Genomic DNA, 13,818 nt, shown 5'->3' on the forward strand with positions numbered 1-13,818 from the left:
TGACTCGATGGACGTGAGTCTGGGTGAACTCCGGGAGTTGGTGATGGACAGGGAGGCCTGGCATGCTGCGATTCATGGGGTCGCAAAGAGTCGTACACTACTGAGCGACTGAACTGAACTGAACTTTGAGCACAAGTGAATTAAAGCTTCAAGAGGTGATTTAGGGTGGGACTCCTGCATAGCCCCACCCACTGACCTCCAGGAAGGCAGTGTGAGGAGACCCTCATCTCTGGATGAAAAGTCTGTACACATGCCTGAACAAGATTTAAGGAGTTTCCAAGTCTGTAAACATGCTGTGCCCAGCGTGGACAGGAGGACTGAAGTGCCTATGCTCCAGACCCTTCTAGACTTCACACTGTAGACTTCTTCATCTGCCTTTTAAATTTAAGTACATGCTTCCCTGAATTGTGAGCCCTTCTAACAAAATAACACCCCAGAAGAGGGACATGGAAACCTCAGAATTATAACCAGTCGATCAGAAGCAGAGTTAACACTCTGGGCTTTTGAAAGGTACCTGAAGTTGAGGCTCACGGAAAAGACCCTGATGCTGGGAAAGACTGAAGGCAGGAGGAGAAGGGGACGTCAGAGGATGAGATGATTGGATGGCATTACTGACTCGATGGACTTGAGTTTGAGCAAGCTCTGGAAATTGGTGATGGGCAGGGAAGCCTGGCATGCTGCAGTCCATGGGGTCGAAAAGAGTCAGGCATGACTGAGCGACTGAACTGAACTGAAGTTGGGGCAGTCTCCTGGGACTGAGCCCTTAACCTGTGGGATCTAATGCTATCTCCAGGGAGATAATGTCAGAATTTCTTACTTGGTGAGATTAGAAAGACACACATTGCAAATACTAACCAAAGTGTTTTCTGTCCCTAATACCATTATGGACAGGATCTTTGGCATGGAAGATTTTGTTTCTATTTTTCCAAAAGCCACCATCAAAATCTGTTTACTAGGAGGAAACCTCACTCACTGGTATCTAGAGTATAGGAAATATGAGGTAAGGAAGGGTGACCACTTAAACATCAGACGTTCAATAAGCCACATCTAGCGTGTGACAGACAACTCAGCGACTTCAACAAAAATAAGAACAAAAGGTAGGTGGAAGACTTATGAGACAGCTACTGAAAGACATAAGGATCCATTCTCGATCTTACCTGCAATTAATCTGATTTAGGAAAACACATACATACTTTTGAGATAACTGAGAAAACTGAGCAGCACCCCACTCCAGTACTCTTGCCTGGAGAATCCCATGGAGGAGGAGCCTGGTAGGCTGCAGTCCATGGGTCTCTAAGAGTCCAACACAACTGAGCGACTTCACTTTCACGCATTGGAGAAGGAAATGAAAACCCACTCCAGGGTTCTTGCCTGGAGAATCCCAGGGACGGGGGAGCCTGGTGGGCTGCTGTCTATGGGGTCTCACCGAGTCGGACACAACTGAAGTGACTTAGCAGAGCAGCAGCAGTAATATATTTAACATATTTTTTGTGTTATGGCTATTGGGTTTATAAATAGCCCTCACATTTTAAAAATGAATTCTCAAGAAGTTATGCATTAAATGGTGTAATGTCTGAGATCATACGTTAAACAATCCACCAGTGTACATGAAGATGGATGAAACAAGAATGTTCATTGAATGACAAATAACGGAAGACTGGGGAAGTGTTTGGTTTCATAATAGTCTTTTCCATTTTTGTATATATTTGAAAATAACAAAAGACAGAATGTGTCTTAGTCTGTTCTGGCTGTCATACCAAAATATCACTGACTGGCTGGTTTATAAACAACAGATAATTATTTCTCACAGCACTGGAGGCTGGAAATCAGAGCTCAGGATGCTCAGCATGGTCAGGGTAGGGTTCACTTCATGGCTGTTGATTTCTTAATCTATCCCCACAAGGTGGAAGGGGTTAGGGATCTCTCTGGAGCCTCTTATGAGGCACTAACCCATTCACAAGGGGTCCATTCTCATGATTTAAGCACCTCCAAAAAGCCCAACCTCCTAATACCATCACCTTTGTGGGTTAGGATTTCAACAAGTAAATGTGAAGGGAACACATTCAGATTGGAGCAGTGTTGTAACAGAAATTTAATATGTTCAGAAAGAACAACAACCAAAAAAAGGAAAAAAAAAAAAAAGGGAAAGAGGGAACCTCTGGTTTCTGGTCAAGCATATAACAAGCTGGATTTCTCCACTCCATCCTAACAAGCAAAAGGCTAAATAGACTGAAAGAATTAACAATTCTTCTCAGATTTCTAAGTGGGGTAACAGGGCAAGCCACTGTCTCCAAATTGGAGGACTGACAGGGAAACAGAATCATGACTCACTGACTCAGAAACCAACAAGCTGAAACCACTGTGTGAACCAATGGCAGGATAGGGAAACTGGAACTGTAATTGACAAATTCCTGGAGGCTCAGAGGGGCCAAGTCTGAGAAACAAAAACTCAGGGGAACCAAATCATGGGGAAAAAACCCACACTTCTATCGACATTTTTATCTCCGAGAATGATCTTGGCCAGGAGAGAGTTAAAGGAACCATATTCAACTAGTTCAAAGCATTTCATTTTTTACACAAAGTGTGCTCCAGGAGAAACTTTTAAAGCAGAGCCTTAGGTTTTATCAGCGCCTAAGTGACCTGGGAGAAGGAAAATGCCCAACTCCAGACACCTTGTTCCATGCAATGCAGAAAGGCAAATACGCTGAGACCTGTGTGTCCATTTAAATTAGTTTAACTTAAAACTTTAAACCACAAACCAAACTTCCTATGTTTGGGAACTTTTAAGAAATCATTCCTAAAATAAAAAAAAAATAGAAATCACTCCTAAGGATTCCATAGGTTAATGAAGAAGTTATAATGCAAAAAGATATACTGATAACTAATCATAGGACTACAGAACACTTCCCCTCTCCCCACACCTTAAAATCACCTGTTGACTGTAGTTCCATTTACTGAGTACATGATAGCTATTAAGAAAAAAAGTGTAAGGCATAAGGAATTTTTTTTTCAAAGTTTGCAGAGAAAAAAGAAAAGTCTGAACAGAGCAAGTATCAGAATCAGACTCAAGACAAGTCAGACATGTGGAATTATGAGACCAGGAATTTAAAACAATTAATATGTTTAGCACTCTTCTGGATAAAGTAGACAAATAACTGAGATGGAAATTCTACCACAGAACCAAGAAGAAATGATAAAGATAAAAAATTCTGTAACAAAAGTAAATGCTTTAGATAAGCTTATTTGTAGACTGGACATAGTGAAGAAAAGATTCTGACTTGAGGGTATCTCAATAGAAACCACCAGAACTGCGGGTGGGACAAAACAGGATACTCAACTGTAGAACAACTACAAAAGCTGTAAATTATGGGTAACAGGAATAGGAAAAGATAAAGCAACAGAGAAAACTGAATTAGTAATTAATAACTTCCTAAAACAGAATACAACATACTAAAATGGGTTCACTGGTGTATTCCAGTAAATGTTTAAGGAAGAAATTATACAAATTCTCTACAATCTCTTTCAGAGGACAGAAACAGAAGGGATAATTCCGAACTCATTCTCAGAGACTAGTGTTACCATAATACCCAAACACAAGATACCAGAAGAAAATTTCAGACCAATATCATTCATGAGCATTGATGCAAAAATTCTTCACAATGAGTACCATTACACATCTATTAAAATCCAAAGTCTATGACACTGAAACACCAAATGCTGGTGAGGGTGTGGAACAACAGGAACTCATTCATTCACTGCTGGGAAGAACAGTATGTCCACCTTGGAAGACACCTGGCAGTTTCTTAGAAAACAAACAGACTCTTACCAGCAATAGGGCTCCTCAGTATCTACCCGAAGGAGTCTAAAACTTATGTTCACACAAACACCTGTACACGACTGTTTACATTAGCTTTATTCATAATTGCCAAAACCTGGACGCAACCAAGATGTCTCCTTCAGTAGTGTTTGGATAAATGGTGGTATATCGAGACAATGGAACATCACTCAGTTTTAAAAAGAAACGCACTATCAAGCCATGATGGAGGAATCTTTTTCATTTGTTTTACGGAGGAAACTTAAAATGCACGTTAGTAAGTGAAAACAGTCATCTGAAAAAGCTGTATACTGTGTGACTCCAATATACGGCATTCTGGGAAAGGCTAAACTATGGAGATGTAAAATAAGATCACCGGTTCCCAGGCAATGTGGGGAGGGACGAACACACAGCATAGAGGGATTTCAGGGCAGTGAAACCACTCTGTGTGATCCTATAGTGATGCACTGGCTGTTGTTCAGAAACGAAGTTGTGTCCAGTCCTTTGCAACCCCACACCCCGCCAAGCGCCTCTGTCCATGGGATTTCCCGGGCAAGAATACTGACTAGAGTGGGTTGCCATTTCCTCCTCTAGGGGATCTTCCCAACCCATGGAATGGATCCACGTCTCCTGTATTGGCAGGCAGATTCTTTACTACTGAGCCACCAATTATAAATGTATTCAAACTCAAATTATAAATTTGTTCAAATATATTGAAACTCAGAATATACATCACACACAGTAAACCCTCATACGAACTATACAAACACTGGGGGACAGAAATGAATCAGTGTAGGCTCGTCAGTTGTAACAGAAGGCCCACTCTGGCGGGGGACGTTGACAATGGAGGTGATGCATGTGCAGTGGCAGACACTTTCCTCTTAATTTTGTTATGAACCTAAAATTGCTCTAAAAAATAAAAACTTTAAATAAAAGTTAAAACTGTGAAATGAAAAAACACAAAACATTGGACCAAGGGGTTACTAAGCCTGGGTTTAATTCCAAGTCTGCTATTAACTAGCTCTCCAAGTCACGCACTTCCCCTTTCTGGGCCCTAATTTACTTATCTGCTGAAGAAGGAAAGTGGGAATGGTGATATCCAAGGCCTCTTCCTGTTCTAATTTTCTATGTTAATGCTATTTTTTCTATTTTAAAGTTACAAATGACCTCGAAATCTGTGTAGGATTTTGTGTATCAGTTCAGTTGTTCAGTCGTGTCCAACTCTTTGTGACCCCATGAATTGCAGCACGCCAGGCCTCCCTGTCCATCACCAACTCCCGGAGTTCACCCAAACCCACGTCCATCAAGTCGGTGATGCCATCCAGCCATCTCATCCTCTGTCGTCCCCTTCTCCTCCTGCCCCCAATCCCTCCCAGCATCAGAGTCTTTTCCAATGAGTCAGCTCTTCGCATGAGGTGGCCAAAGTACTGGAGTTTCAGCTGTAGCATCATTCCTTCCAAAGAACACCAGATAAAATAAAATGGAATAATATGCCCACATAAACACGAAAAATGATAGCTATTAAAATAAAAACAAGATTAGGAAGTGACGAGTTTGCTTATGTTTAAAATATCCATTTTGACATTTACATTCATAGTTTCAAAACTCAGTTTCTTCCTGGCCTTATGCATTTATCCTCACCACACAAAATTAACAGCACATACTCTACCCTTTGTAATGGCTGCTTTCAAATATATCCAAAAACAGAAGACTACTGGGAAGTAACATCTGTCATTATTTATCCTATACTACACAGCTTGCAGGATCGCAGTTCCCCAACCAGGGATCAAACCCAAGCCCTATGCAGTGGAAGCGTGGAGTCCTAACCACTGGATTGACAGGGAATTCCCTATTTATCCTTTTATGGCTCTTATTTTATCTATCCCCATGCAGTCAGTGGTTTGTTTATAATCACAGACACCATGTCATTTCACACATAACCTCTTTAGGAGATGTTTCTAAAACGTAAAGATCCTTATATAATTCCATTAATTTGTTGCATAAAATCAAAATATTTATAAGTGCTAAATTGTGTAATTACCATACTGCAATCATTACTTAATGTAGACTGCAGTCTGGATACAAAATTTATCTTAGGCAACAAGTAGGTGTGTCTTGCAAGTTTTTTAACCTCTATGTACCACTCACCTTTAAGAAAAAAAAATGCTGAGAACTTTGGCTGTAAACTGTTGTATTCAGGGTAAACTGATTAGTTCAGTTACTCTTAGTGGGCAGTGGGTAGGGTAAGTTCTCCTAGAGTAGAAGTATCTACTGGAATTTCCTTAGAGGCTTTCTTTTGGCCAGGCCACGCAGCTTGCGGGAATCTTAGTTCCCCAACCAGGATTGAACACATACCCCCAGCAGTGGAAGTGCCGAGTCTTAGCCACTGGATGGCCAGGGAAATCCCCCACTTACCATTTTCTTTTAATCATATTATTCACTTGCCATTTGTTTGTTAGAATTTGCCATGATCCAGATTTGGCTTATTGAGTCTTTTGAACTGTTTAACGTGTTGACCCTTCTTCTCGATCTCCTATACACCAACTATGCTCAACATCATGAAATATAAGGGAAATGAAACTAAAACCAAAGTGCTCTAATACTATATACATTTACTCACAGAGTCAAATGTTTAAAAGCAAATCATATTCACTTTAGCAAGGATATGAGAGAATTGGAACTCACACTAAAGGTGGGAATACAAAAGGGAGCAATCATTTTAAAAGACAGTTTGGTGTTTCTGGAAAAGTTACATATTTACCTACACTCTGGTTCAGGTATTGCATTTTGAGGTATCAGCATGAGAAAAAGGAAACGATTCAATATGAAGAACTGTATCCAACTTCTATACGGCTTTTATTTGTAACAGCCAAAACCAGAAATAATTAAAATATCCATAAACAGATGAATAAATAAATTGAGGCATAGTGATAGAACATAATTCTCAATAATATAAAAAGAACTACTCATATAAGCACCACTGATGAACTGCAAAATAAACATGTCATGTAAAGGTACCCAAAGGGGGGGGGGGAGACTAAACACTTTATGACTTCAATCATATAAAATCCTAGAAAATGCAAACTCATCTGCTATAATGAAAAGCAAATTAATGGCTGCTTGGAGCACAAAGAGATTCAAGGTAAGTATGGCGTGACAAACTATCATGATTGTTGATGGTTTCATGGGTTTACATAACTGTAAAAAATCACCAAATTGTACAGTTTAAATAGGAACAGGATTTCCTCATTTAGAACATCAGGTTCGGCAACCATAATGACTCAATGGACAGGTTCAGGACTTGCCTCAGGGGCAGCAAAAACAGGTGAGCAATTTTTGAGGTGGAAACTTCATTCAACATGGATACTGGATGGGTCACAAATCTCACAGAGCTGACTAAGGAGCTCTCTCCTCTCTATCCTTGTTCTGTCTGCACAACAATGGCCTTAGATGAACAGCCCAGAAAGGCCAGAGGAATCCACAAAACCTTTATTTTATTTTCCTTGACAAGGCCCTAAGTTGTACAGATAAAAAGTTTCAAAAGTTCTGAGAATTTCCATACCTGCTTATCCTCCAAAGCCATAGTGGTTAAACATTTTGAGTGACCTTTTGAAAGGGGCACATTCTAATCAGTATGCTGCAGTCTCCTCCACTATTAATCCAGTGTTTATATAATCTTAAAATCACTGCTGTTACTCTACAGAATTCAGGACATCAGGCACGGGGCTCCACTGCAGGACCTGGGGAACAGATTTCCCTCAACAGTGCTGAGCAAGGTGCAATATCGCCTGTGAACAAGAGAACAAGTGTATGTCGCTCTCAGAAGCACTGAGAGTAGTCACAGCAATCAGAAACGGCCCCCTCCTCAGTTTGAACTCTGAACCTGAAAAATATCATGGCATACAACTTATAAATTAGGACCATGAAGGTGGTCCTTGAAGGTGGTCCTTTTCCTTGAAGGCTTTGAGCAGCAATGCAACCTAGGCCACAATTGGAGAGGCATATTCTGCCATCATACTGTCTCCATTGAGGCACACAATTTGGGATCCTCATCAGAGTATTTCATCTCTTCAGGCTAGCAAACCCAATTAACAACAAACCACCCCATACAGTGAAGGAACTCCTAAGATAAATGGTGGCTTAAACAGTAAGACCTTTACCATTCTACAAACAAGAGCAAGGGGAAACTGACTGTTTCCTGGGTTGATATCTTGGAAGCTAGAAAATCCCATCACTAGAGTCTCATGAGACCAATAATATCCCTGAAAAGTGTAGTCCATCTTTTCAAATCACCAGCAGAGTCCTTTAGGCCAAAAGTGGGTAAGGTCCACGCTTTAATTCATGAAGGAGGGAAAAAAACTGGGAAAGACTTAAGTGCTCAAGCTGCTCATGAATCATCCCATAAATGGGTCAGAACTGGGGTTTCCTTCCCTGAACACACTGGGCTGGGTGAATGTGGCACACAGTAGAAATGTGCCTGTGGTTAGGGGTGATATGATTTCTGCTACAGAACTGGCAGTGACATCCATCTGGCAAGGGTTCTGGAGAGGTTAAAAAGCGCAACACAGTTCCCACATACCTGAAGTTAAGTGGATGTCTGGATGAATGAGGTTTAAAACAGGCAAACGGCATCTTCATAAGGGATTTCCTCCAGTGTTGTTGCACTCAACAAAGAAATCATATATACCTGCACATTGAAGATAGTGCTCCCATTTGAAATTGTGGTATTCAGTGAAATACATTCTTCAGCTGAAGGCTTTCTCACATTTGCTGAACTTATAAGGCCTTTCTCCACTGAATTCTCTGGAGTATACTGAAGCCAGACTTCAGCTACATGATTTTCCATGTCTGCCATACTCAAAAGGCGTTCATCCAATGTGACATTATGCTGTTTTAGGAGCCTAAAGATTAATTTCCCACATACAAATACACACAAAGCATGTCTCTGACATAAACATTCTAGTGGTCGCTGAAGCTGGACCTATGGGTAAATGATTGCCCCAATTCACTGCACTTATCAGGCCTTTAACAAGTGTGAACTCTTCGGTGTTTAATAAGGCTAGAGCTATGGCTAAAAGATTTCCCACATTCACTACACTCATAAGGCCTTTCTCCAGTATGAATTCTCCTGTGTTTAATGAGGCTGGAGTTTTGAGTAAAAGATTTCCCACATTCGCTACACTCATAAGGCCTTGATCCCGTGTGAACTCTCTGGTGTTTTAAGAGACTGGAGCTGTAAGTAAAGAATTTCCCACATTCATTGCACTCATAAGGCCTTTCTCCAGTGTGAACTCTCCGATGCTGCAGAAGTGCAGAGCTTTGGCTAAAAGATTTCCCACATTCACTGCACTTGTAAGGCCTTTCTCCACTATGAACTCTATGGTGTTCAATGAGGCTGGAGTTTTGGGTAAAGGACTTTCCACATTCATTGCACTCATAGGGCCTTGATCCAGAGTGAACTCTCTGGTGTTTTATGAGACTGGAGTGGTACGTAAAGAATTTTCCACATTCACTGCACTCATAAGGTCTTTCTCCAGTGTGAACACTCCGGTGTTGAAGGAGTGCAGAGCTTTCGCTAAAGGACTTCCCACATTCACTACACTCATACGGCCTTTCTCCAGTATGAATTCTCCGATGTTTAATAAGGTTGGATTTGTTGCTAAATAATTTTCCACATTCATCACACTCATGAGGTCTTGCTCCAGTGTGAACTCTCCGATGCTGAATGAGGCTAGAGCTCTGTCTAAAGGATTTCCCACATTCCCCACACTCATAAGGCTTTTCTCCTGTGTGAACTCTCCAATGGTCATTGAGGCTGTAGCTTTTGCTAAAAGATTTCCCACATTCATTACATGTGTAGCATTTTTCTCTAGTGAGGACTCTCTGATGCTGAGAAAGTATATGTCTGCAACTGAAGTCTTCAGTGCATTCTCCAGGGCTGTAATGAGTTTCCCCCCTGTGAAAGGCTGCTCCACACTCAGTTCTCCTGTTTGACTTATCCCTGGTCTGTGTGGACTCCCCACAAGAAAGTGACTTCCCCAACACAAAAAGTCTGCAGTTGGTCATAAATGAGGCTTTGCCCATCTTGCTTCTGAGGTATTTCTCTCCAGTGTGCTGCTTGCGGTGCTGATACTTTACACTGAAATACAAGTGTTTCTCCCATGCCCCAATATCATACAGTTTCTGCCTCTGATGCTCAGTCAAGTGCAAAACGTCTCCCAAGTCCAGGTCACAAAAATGGGCCTTCTGGGAGAACATGCCTGCCTTGGGAATCCTGACCTGTGACATTCCGTGTACAGAAATGTTCTGTTCAGAAGATGCCTCTTCATCCTCTGCTCCATGCCAACAACCTGAAAGCAAGTAATGCTGGTGAAGTGCGCACTGACTTAGGTGGGAAGGGGTAGCTGCTACACAAGTTCAGTGTAATAAACCCAAGAACCTGTCCATGCGATTGTTTGCAGGAACAAAGAGTTGGTTCTGGTTGAGGATGGGGCTGCTTAGAACTACTGGGCTATCAAGATCAGAGAATGGAGTGACCTTATGAGGTGAAGGGCACAACCATGTGGTGGACACAAAGCAGAGACACAGGGTCTGCAATTCATTCCTCAACAACAAACCTTCAAAAGGAACTTGTCTGCTGGTGACACATGAACACTGTAGAAAAAGGCTGTGTCACACACACATTCAAAAGAATAAAAATTAAATAATTTTAAAAAAGCTGTGTCAAGACCCAAGAAAATACAACTGTATCAGGACACCTGGTGTTGCAGGACTATTTAAGAATGTGTGCACACCTCATGAAACAATACACAGAGGCCACTGTGGAAAGCACTGCAGACGCAGTGGTGAGAAAAGTCCAGAAATGTGAGGTTAACCACAGGCTGGAATAAGAGCACAAGCGACAAGGCCAATGAACCAGCAGAGGGTCACGAAAGGGGAGGAAGGAAAACACAAATCAAGTGTGGCCACTGGGATCAAACTTTAGTCACCACAATGGGTTTCTGTTGCAGTCTGAATACAGCACTGTCACCACGTCCTTTATGTGCTACGATGCAGGGCCAGGCTCCATCTGAGCCATCTCGCTTGATTCATATACATCCTGTGAAATTCTGTGGGCTCGCCAACCTGATTCCACTCTCTCAGCAATCAAATACACGGCACTCTGATGACACAATAACCAAAGAAATTCAAAATCCATGATAAACCATGATGGAAAAGAATAATGAAAAGAACTAAAAAAATAATAAGAGTGCAAGTCGACAGGAAGGCTAGTGTTGGGTATGCTAAAGGAAGGAGAGCACAGTGCGCAAATCTCAGCCCACCCAACCTGAGCACCAACTCAGGGAACTGGGGAAAGGAGCAGTGTCCAGGGTCCTGACGTGAGGATAGAATGCTCCTGGGAAAAAAAAGGGCAGAGGCAGTTCAAGGAACAGAGATGAGTTTGACAGTCATACCCAAGGAGATTGTAAGTGCCAAGTTCTCCAGCATCACATTGTGGTACAGGCGTCTCTGAGCATCATCAAGGAGACTCCATTCCTCCCAGGAGAAGTACACAGCCACATCCTCAAAGGTCACACTGCCCTGGCAAGATGGGGACAGAGGAAACCATAAATAGCCCGCTTCTCAACGACAACTATCCACTGCCCACACACACACACACACATACATCCACATGCCCATCTTCTTCCCAAACTCTCCAACTCAGAGAAGAAACCAGGCCCTGGCACTACTAATGCCACTGTCTTCAAATGGTCCCACTTATCACTGGAACCAGTCATCTATAGGAAGAGGTGGGTAGGTGGGTATCAAAGTTGTGGACCTGGCATGGAGGGATCCACACACTCGTGCCAGGATATTCCACTTATGTGGCCAAGGTCACATAAGTCTCAATTCCAGGACCCTGGTGTCATCAAGGATATTCCCTTTTCAGGTATGCATTATCTGTGAGACTGGATCAAACAGCGACATGCCTACAATCACCACCTCCTCACTGTCCCACACTCCAGACTTCTAGACTTGTGTACTTAGCTGCTCAATTAATGCCAGAAACATCTCAGAAGTTTCTAATATCTCTGGAGAATATTATTATTGCCAACTTCCTCATCTCAGTTAATAGAGCTGTCATTACCACACCTGCTCAAAACAAAACAAGAGGAATATACCTGAATCCTGTTTTACTCCCTCATGGTTCACATCAGAAAATACAACGTGGGACTTCCCTGGTGGTGCAGAGGCTAAGACTCCAAGCTCCCAAAGCAGTGGACCTGGGGTAAGAGTTTGCATGCTGCGACTAAAGATTCCTCGTGCTGCGACTAAAGATTCCTCATGCCACAACTAAAATCCTGCACGCACAATGAAGACTGAAGACCTTTCACACCTGTTTATGATGGCTGTCAAAAACAAAAATCCCTCCATATAACCCTGGCCGTGGGGTTTCTCCAGGGCTTCCAGATCCCAAACTGGGAACAAGGCAGCAATAGATCTCAAGAAACCACAATCCAGAGAACATGTGGCTGGTGGTCAGGGCCAGTGAAGAAATGGGACACCCTCCCAACAGCACTTGGCGTGCTGGCTCCAAAAAGTGCCTCTGTAGCCGTAGGAAATGTGGAAAACGCCAACTCTTGAGGGATGAGTCTATGGCGGGGGTCGATGGGCTCAGGCCTCCCGATACCCGTGCCTGGCCCTGAAGGCTGGGACGCTGGTACCCATTCAATCTCGGTGCCGCAGCCGTCGGTTCGCCCTTTAACAGGTGCCTGTCACCCTCGCCCACGCGCCATCACGCTATCAGAAACAGGGTCCCACCCACGACCGCCTCACCGTCCTAAACCCTGGGTTTTTAGTGTCTGGTGGGGTCAGGGCTCGGAGAACCAGCGTTTACCTGAAGCGGGTTCTTCGGGGCTGCCGCTGCCATCGGACTCTGGGGGCGGAGCGGGGCCAGGAGACGAGAGAGCACACGGGCGAGGCGGTCCCGATCCGAGGCCTGGGATGGGGCACCCCGGGCGGCGGCGTCGAGCCTGAGACTTGCCTCTGTGCAGCGGGGCCAGAAGCTCTTTCTCGGACTTCCTAAATTCCGTCACCTCAGGATTGGCCCAGAATTCCCGAACCTTTCACACCGGGTAAACAAAACCGCGAACAGCTAACATGGCCCCGAGCGGAGGAAGCAGGAAGTCCCTCCCTCACGTTACGCGGCCTCCTCGTTCTAAGCTCTCATTGGGTAACATAGTTGCCGCTCGACTCTGAACATTCTGGGTAATGTAGTCCCCATGGATCCACAGAGAGCTGGGTCTGGGCGTCTTGAGAGGTTGGCCAGGAGGGGAGTTTGGAAAGTGGCACATCCAGGTGAGCTTCGCCCCCTGTTTAAAGGGATCATGACCGCATTTCTGCCAAGTGTTCTCTGCAGCTGGTCACACCAGTGTTTGGAGACGTGTTTCAGACTCGGTGAAGCTCAGCATGCTCCCAGAGGCCAAATACTATTTTTTGGCCTCAACCACCACCCCCTCCCCTCCGACATAGATGGGGAAACAATGGAAACAGTGCCTGACTTTATTTTTCTGGGCTCCAACATCACTGCAGATGGTGATTGCAGCCATGAAATTAAAAGACGCTTACTCCGTGGAAGGAAAGTTATGAGCAACCTAGACAGCATATTAAAAAGCAGAGATATTACTTTGCCAATAAGGTCCGTCTAGTCAAGGCTATGGTTTTTCCAGTGGTCACGTATGGATGTGACAGTTGGACTATAAAGAAAGCTGAGCACCAAAGAATTGATGTTTTTTAACTGTGGGGTTGGAGAAGACTCTTGAGAGTCCCTTGGACTGCAAGGAGATCTAACCAGTCCATCCGAAAGGAGATCAGTCCTGGGTGTTCATTGGAAGGACTGATGTTGAAGCTGAAACTGCAATACTTTGGCCACCTGATGCGAGGAGCTGACTCATTTGAAAAGACCTTGATGCTGGGAAAGATTGAGGGCAGGAGGAGAAGGGGATGACAGAGGATGAGATCTG

At 43.5% G+C, this 13,818-nt stretch overlaps 1 protein-coding gene across 1 annotated transcript; it reads right to left on the reverse strand.

Moving 5' to 3' along the window:
- Positions 1–6,640: 6,640 nt before the first annotated feature.
- Positions 6,641–12,976, reverse strand: LOC105001404 (zinc finger protein 154-like). The gene is given in 3 exon segments (XM_010857656.1): positions 6,641–10,164; positions 11,269–11,395; positions 12,693–12,976. Coding segments are annotated over 3 exon segments (1,551 nt in total). The 5' UTR covers positions 12,726–12,976; the 3' UTR covers positions 6,641–8,773.
- Positions 12,977–13,818: the final 842 nt, after the last annotated feature.

The sequence above is a fragment of the Bison bison genome, unplaced genomic scaffold, assembly GCF_000754665.1.
Source record: "Bison bison bison isolate TAMUID 2011002044 unplaced genomic scaffold, Bison_UMD1.0 scf7180017864383, whole genome shotgun sequence".
Taxonomy (NCBI): Eukaryota; Metazoa; Chordata; class Mammalia; order Artiodactyla; family Bovidae; genus Bison; species Bison bison.